Genomic DNA, 12,650 nt, shown 5'->3' with positions numbered 1-12,650 from the left:
TTTTTGTATTGCATTAGATTGTTATAAGATGATGTTATACAATATGTGTATGTGGAGTATCTAATTGAAAAACTAATAAATATTATTTGGAGGGGGGAGATTGTTATAAGATGTACATTTTTTGTTTCTTCAGCTTGTAAATTGCCTTGAGTATTGTAAGATAGAAAGTCGGTGTACAATTTTTTTTTAAAATGATGATGATCTCAGTTTTCCCCCAATCTTTTAATCCTTGTATAGCTGTGGCCTGTTGGCTTTGCTAATAAAGTTTTGATTGATTGATTGATTTTCCCCCAATCTTAAATTCTATTTTCCACATTTGAATTTTTTAAAACAATAAATAAATTTTAAATTTCTAACTATTCTACTGAGAATTTGTCCCAAGAAATACATTTTTTGGTATGCATTTTGGACTAATATACGTATTTTTGCAACCATTTCCACTAATATATGCAGAAAGGCTGGAGCCTGGGCATGTTGTGGGTTCCTTGCACTGCAAAATAAGCTCACCTGTCTGCATTGGGCGAGGCACTTTGGTCCGTTTCAAAGAAGCAGGTCGTGTCCAGAACGTAAGGGCTTCAGCTGAAAAAGTAAAAGCAGAAACATGTATGCTCTTAATTACAGTGGCAAGAAGGAGTACTGTGATGGGCGGGGATTCGGACTCAGAGGCTGAACTTGAGGAATCCCAGCCTGCACAGGAGTCCCCGCCTCCAAAACCAGCTGAGCCGGGGCTGGGGCTTGAGCCTGAAGGGTCCTCACCTGGGCTGGATTCTCAGGTGCAGGCACCAGCTGAGTCTGCTCTGGCTCCTGAGGTGATGGAGGACCCATTGCCTGCAGGTGCTCCACTCTCAGCCCCGTCAGGGGAAGAGGAGGTTGCCTCTGGGTCCAGTAACCCTCCAGCCTCTCCTCAGCTGCAGAGGCTCAGGGCAGAGAGGCGGAGGGAACTAAGTTCTCACAGGAGAAGTGCTCGCCTCCAGGCCAGAAGAGACGAGTCACCTGTGGACCGGGGCCACCCTATGCCTCAGGGCAGATAAAAGCCAGTCAGCCCAGTTCCAGGTTGCGGCAGCAACGTTGTTGGTAGCCTGTTCCTGCCTGCACCCTGTCCTGCTCTTTTGCCAGAGTTTCTGACCCCACCCAACTCCCTGCCTTGGAGCCAGCTACAGCTTTGATGGGCAGCCTCCATACCGCACCATCGACCTCGGACTGGACTCGGACCTCGCCTCTCGGTTAGCCCCCGGGACCAGCACAAGTACTCTTGTAGCGCCAAGGGTTTCACAGCAGTTATGTTACAGCAGTTCCTCAAACAAGTTAGGAGAGGTGCAGGAGATTCTCCCATGAAACCAAAGGATGTAGGCCCACAGAGGCCAACCCCATTCCCTGATGATGAGCCTAGTGAAACTTGTCAGCATTTTGGTGCAGATTTCTCCATTGTTTATATGTAATTTTCTCTAAAATACACATTTTTGCAAAACTGTTTCCCCATACGTAATGCATTCATGCATTTTCATTTCACTAATATGTTTATGTGCATTTATTTACCCTAGTATTTCTGTGGACATTGCCTGGCCACAGAACTGCACTGGAAATAGAATAGAGGAGAATGAGGTGTTTTGCATACTGTTTCGGCAAGCATAAATTCAGTGAGTTCAGCTTTAAATACAAACTGAATTAATTTCCCCGCATTCCTTGTTACCTGTGCTGAGATATCACAGGACTTCATCCATCACAGGCATCCCCAAACTCAGCCCTCCAGATGTTTTGGGACTACAATTCCCATCATCCCTGACCACTGGTCCTGTTAGCTAGGGATGATGGGAGTTGTAGTCCCAAAACATCTAGAGGGCTGAGTTTTGGGGTGCCTGATCCATCAGAAAAACCAGGCTCTGTTAATCCTTAAAATGACACACAAACTTTGGATTGTTTTTGCTGCAAGAGAGTAACCCATGCAGGATGTTTCCAGTAGATTATTCAGACATTTTCATAGACAATCTCTACTCACAAGGAGGAGGACGGGTCTTCAACGCATCCTGTACTTGCTCTATGGAAGGAGAAGCCAGCGGTAAAGGAATTCCAGTTGCTGAAAGGGGTGAATGTTAAAATTAGTTGCCTCTGATCTGAACTGAATTTAAACATTGCATGGTTTATATCTATGAGAGATAAACATAGACTAAATCTGATGTGGGGCTCTTAAACTGGAGCATCTTCGTAAATTTTCAGATCTGCTTAAAAAGAGAGAACTGATCTCAATTCTTAGAAAGTTTACTGTGTACATACATTTCCTTAAGTACAGGAAACTTTGCTTTAAAAATAATAATCACCATCATCATCATCAGATCATTTGGCTGAAATGGCGTTTCCTCCCACCTTTTATTTAGACTGGGATAGTCAATGTGGTACCCTCCATATGACATTATTGGGTTGTATCTTCCCTGACTTTTGCCTATGCCAGTAGGGCCTTATGGGAGATGGAGTTCAGTAACATTTAGAAGGCAATACATTGACTGGTCCTATTTTAGATTATGGGGGGGGGGTTGGGGGGAAGGACCCCAAAATAATATCAAGATAACTGGAGCTGGAAGTACAATCACGCTTTAAAACAAAGTCATAAAGGTTCCCAAACTGTTGGATTTTAATCTCGTACAAATAGAGATTCGAACTGCATGGATACCCAGAAATAAAAGGGTGCAATCTTGTGTACAAGGTACAAGAATCCTTCAATAAAATGAATATTTTCCCCCATGAGGATCCACACTGAATATATACCCACAGAGCTTCCTGATTCATACACAATAACCCATTTAGCCATGCATGCATATCACATGATTGCAGATGATCCACCAATTAATGGGTGAATTAACTACAGTGGTACCTCGGGTTACAGACGCTTCAGGTTACAGACTCCGCTAACCCAGAAATATTACCTCGGGTAATAATAATAATAATAATAATAATAATAATAATAATTTATACCCCACCCCAGCCACTCTGGGTGGCTTCCAACAAAATATAGTAATCCATCAAACATTAAAAGCTTCCCTAAACAGGGCTGCCTTCAGATGTCTTTTAAAAGTCTGGTAGTGATTGTTCTCTTTGACATCTGGTGGGAGGGTGTTCCACAGGGAGGGCGCCACTACCAAGAAGGCCCTCTGCCTGGTTCCCTGTAACTTGGCTTCTCACAGCGAGGGAACAGCCAGAAGGCCCTCGGCACTAGACCTCGGTGTCCAGGCAGAATGATGGTTTGCTTTGCTTCAGGATGACAACAGAAATCATGTGGTATGGCGCGGCGGCAGCAGGAGGCACCATTAGCTAAAGTGGTACCTCAGGTTAAGAACACTTTCAGGTTAAGAACAGACCTGCAGAATGAATTAAGTTCTTAATCTGAGGTACCACTGTACAACAAAATGTTTTGCACCTGAGGCAATATGGAGGTTGCATCTGTGATGCTAGACTCATCCTGCCTCATTCATAGACATGACTCATTGCTTCCTGCTGCTGTCACCAAATGATTAACATGAAGGTTGGTGGTTCAAGCACACCCAGGGACAGTCTTTGGGAGGATTCCTGCATTGCCGGTGGCTGGACTAGATGACCCTCAGGGTCCCTTCCAACTCTATAATTCTATTATTCTAAGCAGTATCATATAACACCACCAGCTGAGTCCCTGTTGAACTGGGATGGGGAACATATGCTGGCATATCTCTGGCTGAGCCAAGGATAAGGGAGTTAAGCTGGCACAGCCCAGCTGTTTCAGTAAACTCCCAAGTTCAGCCAGAGATCTGCTGCATCGTAACCTGCTCATCCCGGTGGATCTGGCTATAGGATTCCTCCCAAAGTGTTTCTACAGCTAAGTACAGTAACTGGTATACAGGCACGTCCAAAGGTAGATCGTGATCTACTGGTAGATCACTGGACATCTGTGGTAGATCACTGGTTGATCATTGGCTCACCTCAAAGAAGCTCAACAACTTTGACCCGAAGCCCTATAAACGGGGCTTTCCCTCTGAAATATACTCAGAGTCAAGAGTGGATTTCATGCTCTTTATTCAGCTCATATTGGTGAGGAGGAATGGAAGTTCCCCCAGAATGTCTCCTTTATATACATTATTTACACAATGGGCCCCACGTGATTGGCTAATTCCGGGATTCACCTGTAGGCCAATCAGGTTGCGGATTCACTTCCACCTGGAGCTGGATTGGGTGGCTCCTGCGGACCAATCAGACCGCTGCATTCTGGATCCTATTGTTCTAGAATCAATCAGACTGCTGCATTCTGAATTCTATTGTTCTATGGCCAATCAGACTACTGCTATTCAACTCAGTACATAACACCCTCCTAAAAAAAATCTCTACAACTTTGACCTGAACCCCACAAAAGGGGGTAGATCACTGCCAGTTTTTAACTCTGCGAGTAGATCGCACTCTCTTGGGAGTTGGCCAGCCCTGCTGTATACAAAGCAAGGTTTGCTTATATTCACAGTGGGCATCTATCATCCCTCTGCTTGCCACATTCTGAATGCTCACTTGGCACTGGCTGCATTCCAGGCAGAATCCCATAGCTCAAAGGAGGCAAGGAAGAAGCAATCGCAGTAGGTGAGACTGCCCATTCTTTGGCAGCATCCGTCTGCAGCCACGAGGACTCTTGGAAAGACGAAGCCTCAGCACCTTTCAGGCCAGGAGTCTGTTGCCACATGGTGAACGGCGGCGAGGGTGCTCCATCACCTTTTGCAGCAATGGTCCATGGTTGAGCAGGCATCTCTGGAGCTGAAAAATCAAGACACATAACAGATTGCCATGTCTCGAAGAGCAAAAAAGAGGACAGCCCGAGCCGCTGCCAGCCCGAGCTGGGGAAAGAGGCATGCAGGACTGCCATCACACTCATGCACCTTTTTCCATGGCTCAGGATGGCAGCAGCCATGGCACAAAGAGCCCAAGTCACTGCTACTCCAAGCAGAGGCAAGACCCCAGCTCCTACCTGATCTCTGCTGCACCGCTTCCGCTTCTGGGTCACAGCACCCACCTGAGCCCCCAACCCCCTACCTCCCAAATTTAAACACACACCCCCGGACTGGCTCCCGGTGGAGTATAGGGTTAGGTTCAAGGTGCTGGTCTTGACCTTTAAAGCCCTTTGTGGCTTAGAGCCCTCGTATCTACGGGACCGCCTCTCCTGGTATGCCCCGCAGAGGACCTTAAGGTCCATGAATAATCATAGTTTAGAGGTCCCGGGCCCTAAGGAAGTCAGATTATCCTCCACCAGGACCAGGGCCTTCTCAGTGATGGCTCCGACCTGGTGGAATGCTCTGTCCCATGAGACCAGGGCCCTGCAGGATTTAACCTCCTTCCGTCGGGCGTGTAAGACAGAGCTATTCTGCCTGGCCTTTAATTTGAATTCAGCCTGATCTTTTATTTCTCTTCCCTTCCCTTCCCCTTCCCTTTTATGAAGATCACGCACTCTGAGACCCCACAGCTAATTCTCCCCCAGTCTCCTCGCTGGTCCAAATAGGACCAATTCAGCCAGCTAGCCCTGAGGATTATCTAATGCTTATTTCCCCTACAATTTTTGATTTTTATTGTTATTCATGTTTTTATACTGTATTTTATGCTGCTTTTATAATTAAGTGTTTTAAATTTATTGTTAGCTGCCTTGAGCCTGGTTTTTGAACCAAGAAGGGCGGGGTATAAATAAATTATTATTATTATTATTATTATTATTATTATTATTATTATTATTATTATTATTTCCTTTTAAATTTAAAAATCTACCCAGATGGGCATGTTGGCCCCCCAAAAGAGGACATGTCCTGGTTTTCCTGGACATATGGCATATCTAATAACAGATCCTGAGGTCTCTCTGAGAAGCCTATCCAAGAGGCCTGTGGACAAACCTTGGTCTTCTCATTGCCTGTGGTGGAAAGGCAAGGGCAACAATCCTGTGCACAGTTATTTGGGAATATTCCCGTGAGCCAGGAGTGTGAACTGCCCAAGCCCTGGGAAAAAATGGACATTCCAGGGGAGAGGCGAGGGACTGGGCAAGCAAGGGGTACTTACTCTGAATCTTAACTCTGTTCAGCTCAGTCGCATGAACTGACAACCTAGTGGACTCAAATGCTGTTTTAAAGGCTTGTTTCCCTACTTCCAGTGCAAGTAGATAAATAGGTACTGCTCTGCTGGGACGGTAAACAGCATTTCCGTGTGCTGCTCTGGTTTTTGTTGTGCCAGAAACGGCTTAGTCATGCTGGCCACATGATCCGGAAAAACTGTCTACGGACAAACATCAGCTCCCTCAGCCTGTAAAGCGAGATGAGCGCCGCAACCCCAGAGTTGTCTGCAACTGGACTTAACTGTCAGGGGTCCTTTACCTTTACCTTTCCTCTGCCAGGCTTAGGTTGGCTCAGCTGGCAGCAGCCCCGCTGCTGAATGTAGTTTGAATCTGGCACATGTTATGCTCACTTAATTTAAATCACCCTAGCTTTCCATATTTTAGGGAATGAAAAAAAAATATTTAAAAACAGATTGTGTAGAATGAGGGAAGTACACTCTGAAAGGATATGGTAGTCTCCTTTTCTTAGCTATTTGTCTTTGATATGAAGATGGATTTGCTGCATACGTTGGGATATCTTTTCATGCCTAATGCAGTTTTAGGTGCTTCCGTTGCAACTGCCGATATTCAAGGCGGTTTTTTTATGTTATCTGTGCAGAGTATGGTTGTTTGAAATGAAACAGAGCAGGTTTCAAAAGCGTTTCCAAGGAAAGCAATAAAATCTATTAAAATAAATGTGACACAGAGAAAGCGACTGTCTGAGTGACAGATTGCAGTTGACTGCTTTATGCTCACACTCCATCCACATATGGACTGTGCACCCTGTTCTGAATCCTCAGAACTCACTGAGGGTTGATGGAGCTTCTGATGGACTGTCATGGCTTCCCAGAGGAGCTGGAGGAGGCCCTGCTGAAGCTGCTGTAGTCGATGAAACCTCATACGCTCTTGAAACCTGAGTCTGCAGCCATAAGGGAACCTCAGATGATGATGCTTCGAAACCTGTTGGACTCTTTTGTATCGTGGGATCCTGTGTGAAAGGCATCTCTTTTCCTTTCCACTCACCAGTCTGTGACCACCTAGGTATCTTTGTAGCTGAAATATGTTTAGGAAATATGAAGATAAAACATAGATTAGATATTATGCCATTATCGTTTGCAGATTTATAAACTGCTTCACTGCCCAAAATTACCAAACTGGCATACAGCAATAAAAAATGAGTTTGAATAAGGTAAAAACCACCCCAAGTTCTGAAAAACAATAAAACCATTTCTATGGTTGTACAAATAGTATTGCAGAAAATGACTGGGTCACACTTTTGGGAAGGTCTTCTGAAGGAAAAGGTCTTCAGTAACCACCTAAATGTCAAGTCCTATCTCATTTCAGCTGGCAATTGATTCCAGAGGGCTGGAGCTGCAACTCTAAAAGCCCGGTTTTGCAGTACTAATTAAGTGCACCTCTGGGACATATTGTACCCTCAGTGGTGCCCCATCTGAGGATAAATATATATGTGCTTATATATATTTCAATCACATACATGCGTAAGCACACCACTGTCTCCACCAGTACACACATTGATTTTGTGCTTCCAATACTACTTGGCTAAAACAAAAACAAAAAAATTCTTCCAGTAGCTCCTTAAAGACCAACTAAGTTAGTTCTTCCCCTTCATGGATCACTGCCTTGCCATGGCGAAGGGGCTTGAAGAACTCAGAGAAGCTATGAACTATGCCGAGCAGGGCACCCAAGATGAACAGGTCATAGTGGAGAGTTTTGACCAAACGTGATCCACCTGGAGGAGGAACCAGCAAGCCACTCCAGTATCCCTGCCAAGAAAACTCCATGGACAAAGACAACAGGCACATAAAAGTTATGACGCTGGAAGATGAGCCCCTCAGGTCGGAAGGCGTCCAACATGCTACTGGGGAAGAGCGGAGGGCAAGTACAAGTAGATCCAGAGCTGATGAAGCGGCTGGGCCAAAGCTGAAAGGACGCTCAGTTGCGGATATGCCTGGAAGCGAAAGGAAAGTCCAATGCTGTAAAGAAAAATATTGCATAGGAACCTGGAATGTAAGAACCATGAACCTGGGTAAGTTGGAGGTGGTCAAAAATGAGATGGCAAGAATAAATATTGACATCCTGGGCATCAGTGAACTAAAATGGACGGGAATGGGTGAATTCAATTCGGATGACCATCATATCTACTACTGTGGGCAAGAAACCCATAAAAGAAATGGAGTGGCCCTCATAGTCAACAAAAGAGTGGCGAAGGCTGTACTGGGATGCAATCTCAAAAATGATAGAATGATCTCAATACGAATCCAAGGCAGACCTTTTAACATCCCAGTAATCCAAGTTTATGCACCAACTGCTGGTGCTGAAGAAACTGAAATTGACCAATTCTATGAAGACTTACAACACCTTATAGAAGTGACACCAAAGAAGGATGTTCTTCTCATCATAGGGGATTGGAATGCAAAAGTAGGGAGTCAAGAGATAAAAGGAACAACTGGCAAGTTTGGCCTTGGAGATCAAAACGAAGCAGGGCAAAGGCTAATAGAGTTCTGTCAAGAGAACAACCTGGTCATCGCAAACACGCTTTTCCAACAACACAAGAGACAACTCTACACATGGACATCACCAGATGGGCAGCATCGAAATCAGATTGATTATATTCTCTGCAGCCAAAGATGGAGAAGCTCTATACAGTCAGCAAAAACAAGACCTGGAGCTGACTGTGGCTCAGATCATCAGCTTCTTATAGCAAAATTCAAGCTTAAACTGAAGAAAGTAGGAAAAACCACTGGACCGGTAAGATACAATCTAAGTCAAATCCCTTATGAATACACAGTGGAAGTGAGGAACAGGTTTAAGGATTTAGATTTGGTGGACAGAGTGCCTGAAGAACTATGGATGGAGGCTCGTAACATTATACAGGAGGCAGCAACGAAAACCATCCCAATGAAAAGGAAATGCAAGAAAGCAAAGTGGCTGTCCAATGAGGCCTTACAAATAGCGGGGGAGAGAAGGCAAGCAAAATGCGAGGGAGATGGTGAAAGATACAGGAAATTGAATGCAGATTTCCAAAGAATAGCAAGGAGAGTCAAGAAGACCTTTTTAAATGAGCAATGCAAAGAAATAGAGGAAAGCAATAGAATGGGAAGAACCAGAGATCTGTTCAAGAAAATTGGAGATATGAAAGGAACATTTCGTACAAAGATTTCCATAATAAAGGACAAAAGTGGAAAGGACCTAACAGAAGCAGAAGACATCAAGAAGAGGTGGCAAGAATACACAGAGGAATTATACCAGAAAGAAATGGATGTCCCGTATACCCCAGGTAGTGTGGTTGCTGACCTTGAGCCAGACATCCTGGAGAGTGAAGTCAAATGGGCCTTAGAAAGCACTGCAAATAACAAGGCCAGTGGAAGTGATGGTATTCCAGCTGAACTATTTAAAATTTTAAAAGATGATGCTGTTAAGGTGCTACACTCAATATGCCAGCAAGTTTGGAAAACTCAGCAGTGGCCAGAAGATTGGAGAAGATCAGTCTACATCCCAATCCCAAAGAAGGGCAGTGCCAAAGAATGCTCCAACTACCGCACAATTGCACTCATTTGACACGCTAGCAAGGTTATGCTTAAAATTCTACAAGGAAGGCTCAAGCAGTATGTGGACCGAGAACTCCCAGAAGTGCAAGCTGGATTTAGAAGAGGCAGAGGAACCAGAGACCAAATTGCAAACATGCGCTGGATTATGGAGAAAGCTAGAGAGTTCCAGAAAGACATCTACTTCTGCTTCATTGACTATGCAAAAGCCTTTGAATGTGTCGACCACGGCAAACTATGGCAAGTTCTTAAAGAAATGGGAGTGCCAGATCACCTCATCTGTCTCCTGAGAAATCTCTATGTGGGACAAGAAGCTACAGTTAGAACTGGATATGGAACAACTGATTGGTTCAAAATTGGGAAAGGAGTACGACAAGGCTGTATTTTGTCTCCCTGCTTATTTAACTTATATGCAGAATTCATCATGCGAAAGGCTGGGCTGAATGAATCCCTAGCCGGAATTAAGATTGCCGGAAGAAATATCAACAACCTCAGATATGCAGATGACACAACCTTGATGGCAGAAAGTGAGGAGGAATTAAAGAACCTTTTAATGAGGGTGAAAGAGGAGAACGCAAAATATGGTCTGAAGCTCAACATCAAAAAAACGAAGATCATGGCCACTGGTCCCATCACCTCCTGGCAAATAGAAGGGGAAGAAATGGAGGTAGTGAGAGATTTTACTTTCTTGGGCTCAATGATCACTGCAGATGGTGACAGCAGCCACGAAATTAAAAGACGCCTGCTTCTTGGGAGAAGGGCAATGACAGGCCTTGACAGCATCTTGAGAAGTAGAGACATCACCTTGCCAACAAAGGTTCGTATAGTTAAAGCTATGGTTTTCCCAGTAGTGATGTATGGAAGTGAGAGCTGGACCATAAAGAAGGCTGATCGCCGAAGAATTGATGCTTTTGAATTATGGTGCTGGAGGAGACTCTTGAGAGTCCCATGGACTGCAAGAAGATCAAACCTCTCCATACTGAAGGAAATAAACCCTGAGTGCTCACTGGAAGGACAGATTGTGAAGCTGAGGCTCCAGTACTTTGGCCACCTCATGAGAAGAGAAGACTCCCTGGAGAAGACCCTGATGTTGGGAAAGATGGAGGGCACAAGGAGAAGGGGGCGACAGAGGACGAGATGGTTGGATAGTGTTTTCGAGGCTACCAGCATGAGTTTGACCAAACTGCGGGAGGCAGTAGAGGACAGAGGTGCCTGGCGTTCTCTGGTCCATGGGGTCACGAAGAGTCGGACACGACTAAACGACTAAAGAACAACAACAAGTTAGTTCTTGGTATGAGCTTTCGTGTGCATGCACACGAAAGCTCATACCAAGAACTAACTTAGTTGGTCTTTAAGGTGCTACTGGAAGGAATTTTTTTTTGTTTTGACTATGGCAGACCAACACGGCTACCTATCTGTACTTGGCTAAAAGCCATCACAGTCAGATACAGTCATGGCTTCCCCCAAAGTAGCCTGGGAACTGTGACACAGAAAAAAGAGAATGCAACATTTTTAGGAATGGTGAATATCAGGGCGAGAGAACCTTCCTTTCCCCATCAAAATGATATCATTGCCGGTACAATAAGGTAAGTGAAGGCATTTTGTACTTTAAAAAGCCTTAAGAACATCTAAAATCAACCATGCCCATTGAAAGACAAAGGATTAGTTAGACAAATAAAAAAAAAAAGATTGCTTTTTCAAACACAGAGGGATACTTGCGCACTTTTAAATGTCCATGTGTCTTTTGCAGCATCACCTAAGACCTTGTCAGTATCTTCCCATAAAGGAACCAGGCCGGGGAGAATCAAATCTAAACCTTTGAGGGAGGGAGAGAAAAAGACAGGAAAGCTATTGCTGCAAAGAAAATGCAATGGCCATCATTACCAAACATTGGAAAACACCACAGGAAACAGGCAATAACTGATTGAGAAGACCTCATCACTCATCCACCTGCCCATGGTCATGCTGAACAGGAACCAATAACAGAGGCAGTATCTGCAACTTGGAATCTTATGATGAACACTGCAGGTGAGCTTTCACAAATAGCTGGAATGGGGATTCCCACCACCCCCAGCTTGAGGGCCATGCTCACTTGCAGGCAACCTTCGAAGGGCCACATGCCTGCAATGCAGGGAGGCTGGCCTTGATGGCTCTTGTGGTTCCTCCTAAGTCTACAATTTCTTATTGACCTCTGGGCCTAAGGTTCCCTGCTCATACTGAATGGGATTTGCATGGGAAAGCGTGTTCTCCTTCATAGAGAGCACATGTTGCGGTGGGGTCTGACAGGCCACCCCTCTGTTGCTGGGCAGGTTAGTATGGATGACCATCTGCAGTGATTGGGTGGTTGGGTTACTGGGCAAATTTTGGTGTTGCCATTTAGTGGGATGGACCAAAGGTTATAAAATCAAGTCATGCAGCACTGACTGGGCTCTTTTGCTGTGTGCATTGGATCACCCGCCCACCCTCTCTAATCTAGGGCTATTGCGTTGACCTTGCTATGCCTGTCATGGGGTCGTCTGCTTTGGGGGCAGGGGCCTGGTAGGAATTTTGTCCATTTGGCTGATTGGCTGATGCCATTTGGCTTTTGCCTACTGCTTAGCAAATCGTCACAACTTGTAAGGTTGCGGCTAGGCATTGGTTTAAAAATTGGTTGGTGGAGGGGTAAGTGCCTGCCCCTCCAATGCTGCTGCTGCAATGGAATTCTGTTAAAGGAATCCAGGGGCTTGCCATTCTTTCATCTGTACCCCTGAATGGGGCTAAGGGCCACGCAAGCCCCCAGGAGCATGTGGGGGGTCTGGTGCCTGGCTCCATGCTTTCCTCAATATTGTTTTCCCTGACTGGCTTTCGCTGGAATCCGGAAGTCAGTTCTGTCCCTGGGCATGGGGATAGATAGTCATAACCAATGCCTAAGCAACCACTCACATTTATGTATTTTAATAAAGTTGTGGCCACAATTATGCCAAAAACCTTAAACAAAAATTATGTGTGAATTGAGAATTATTTAAGCGTGG

The 12,650-nt window shown here is 45.0% G+C and overlaps 1 protein-coding gene across 1 annotated transcript in view; it reads right to left on the bottom strand.

The window, feature by feature from the left end:
• The window catches only part of HHLA1 (HHLA1 neighbor of OC90), a 41,740-nt gene that overhangs the window by 14,150 nt on the left and 14,940 nt on the right, over positions 1-12,650 (bottom strand). The window contains exons 10-14 of the mRNA XM_081919097.1: positions 11,363-11,455; positions 6,881-7,126; positions 4,519-4,758; positions 1,997-2,074; positions 508-579 (exon numbers count right to left, since the gene is read on the bottom strand). Of these exons, the coding sequence (XP_081775223.1) occupies positions 508-579; positions 1,997-2,074; positions 4,519-4,758; positions 6,881-7,126; positions 11,363-11,455 (729 nt within the window). The remainder of the gene's footprint in view (positions 1-507; positions 580-1,996; positions 2,075-4,518; positions 4,759-6,880; positions 7,127-11,362; positions 11,456-12,650) is intronic.

This window comes from Podarcis melisellensis (assembly GCF_964234715.1).
Source record: "Podarcis melisellensis genome assembly, chromosome: 7".
In the NCBI taxonomy this organism is placed as follows: domain Eukaryota; kingdom Metazoa; phylum Chordata; class Lepidosauria; order Squamata; family Lacertidae; genus Podarcis; species Podarcis melisellensis.
Note: the sequence above shows the minus strand (reverse complement) of the source record. Positions and strands in the feature narration are given on the sequence as shown.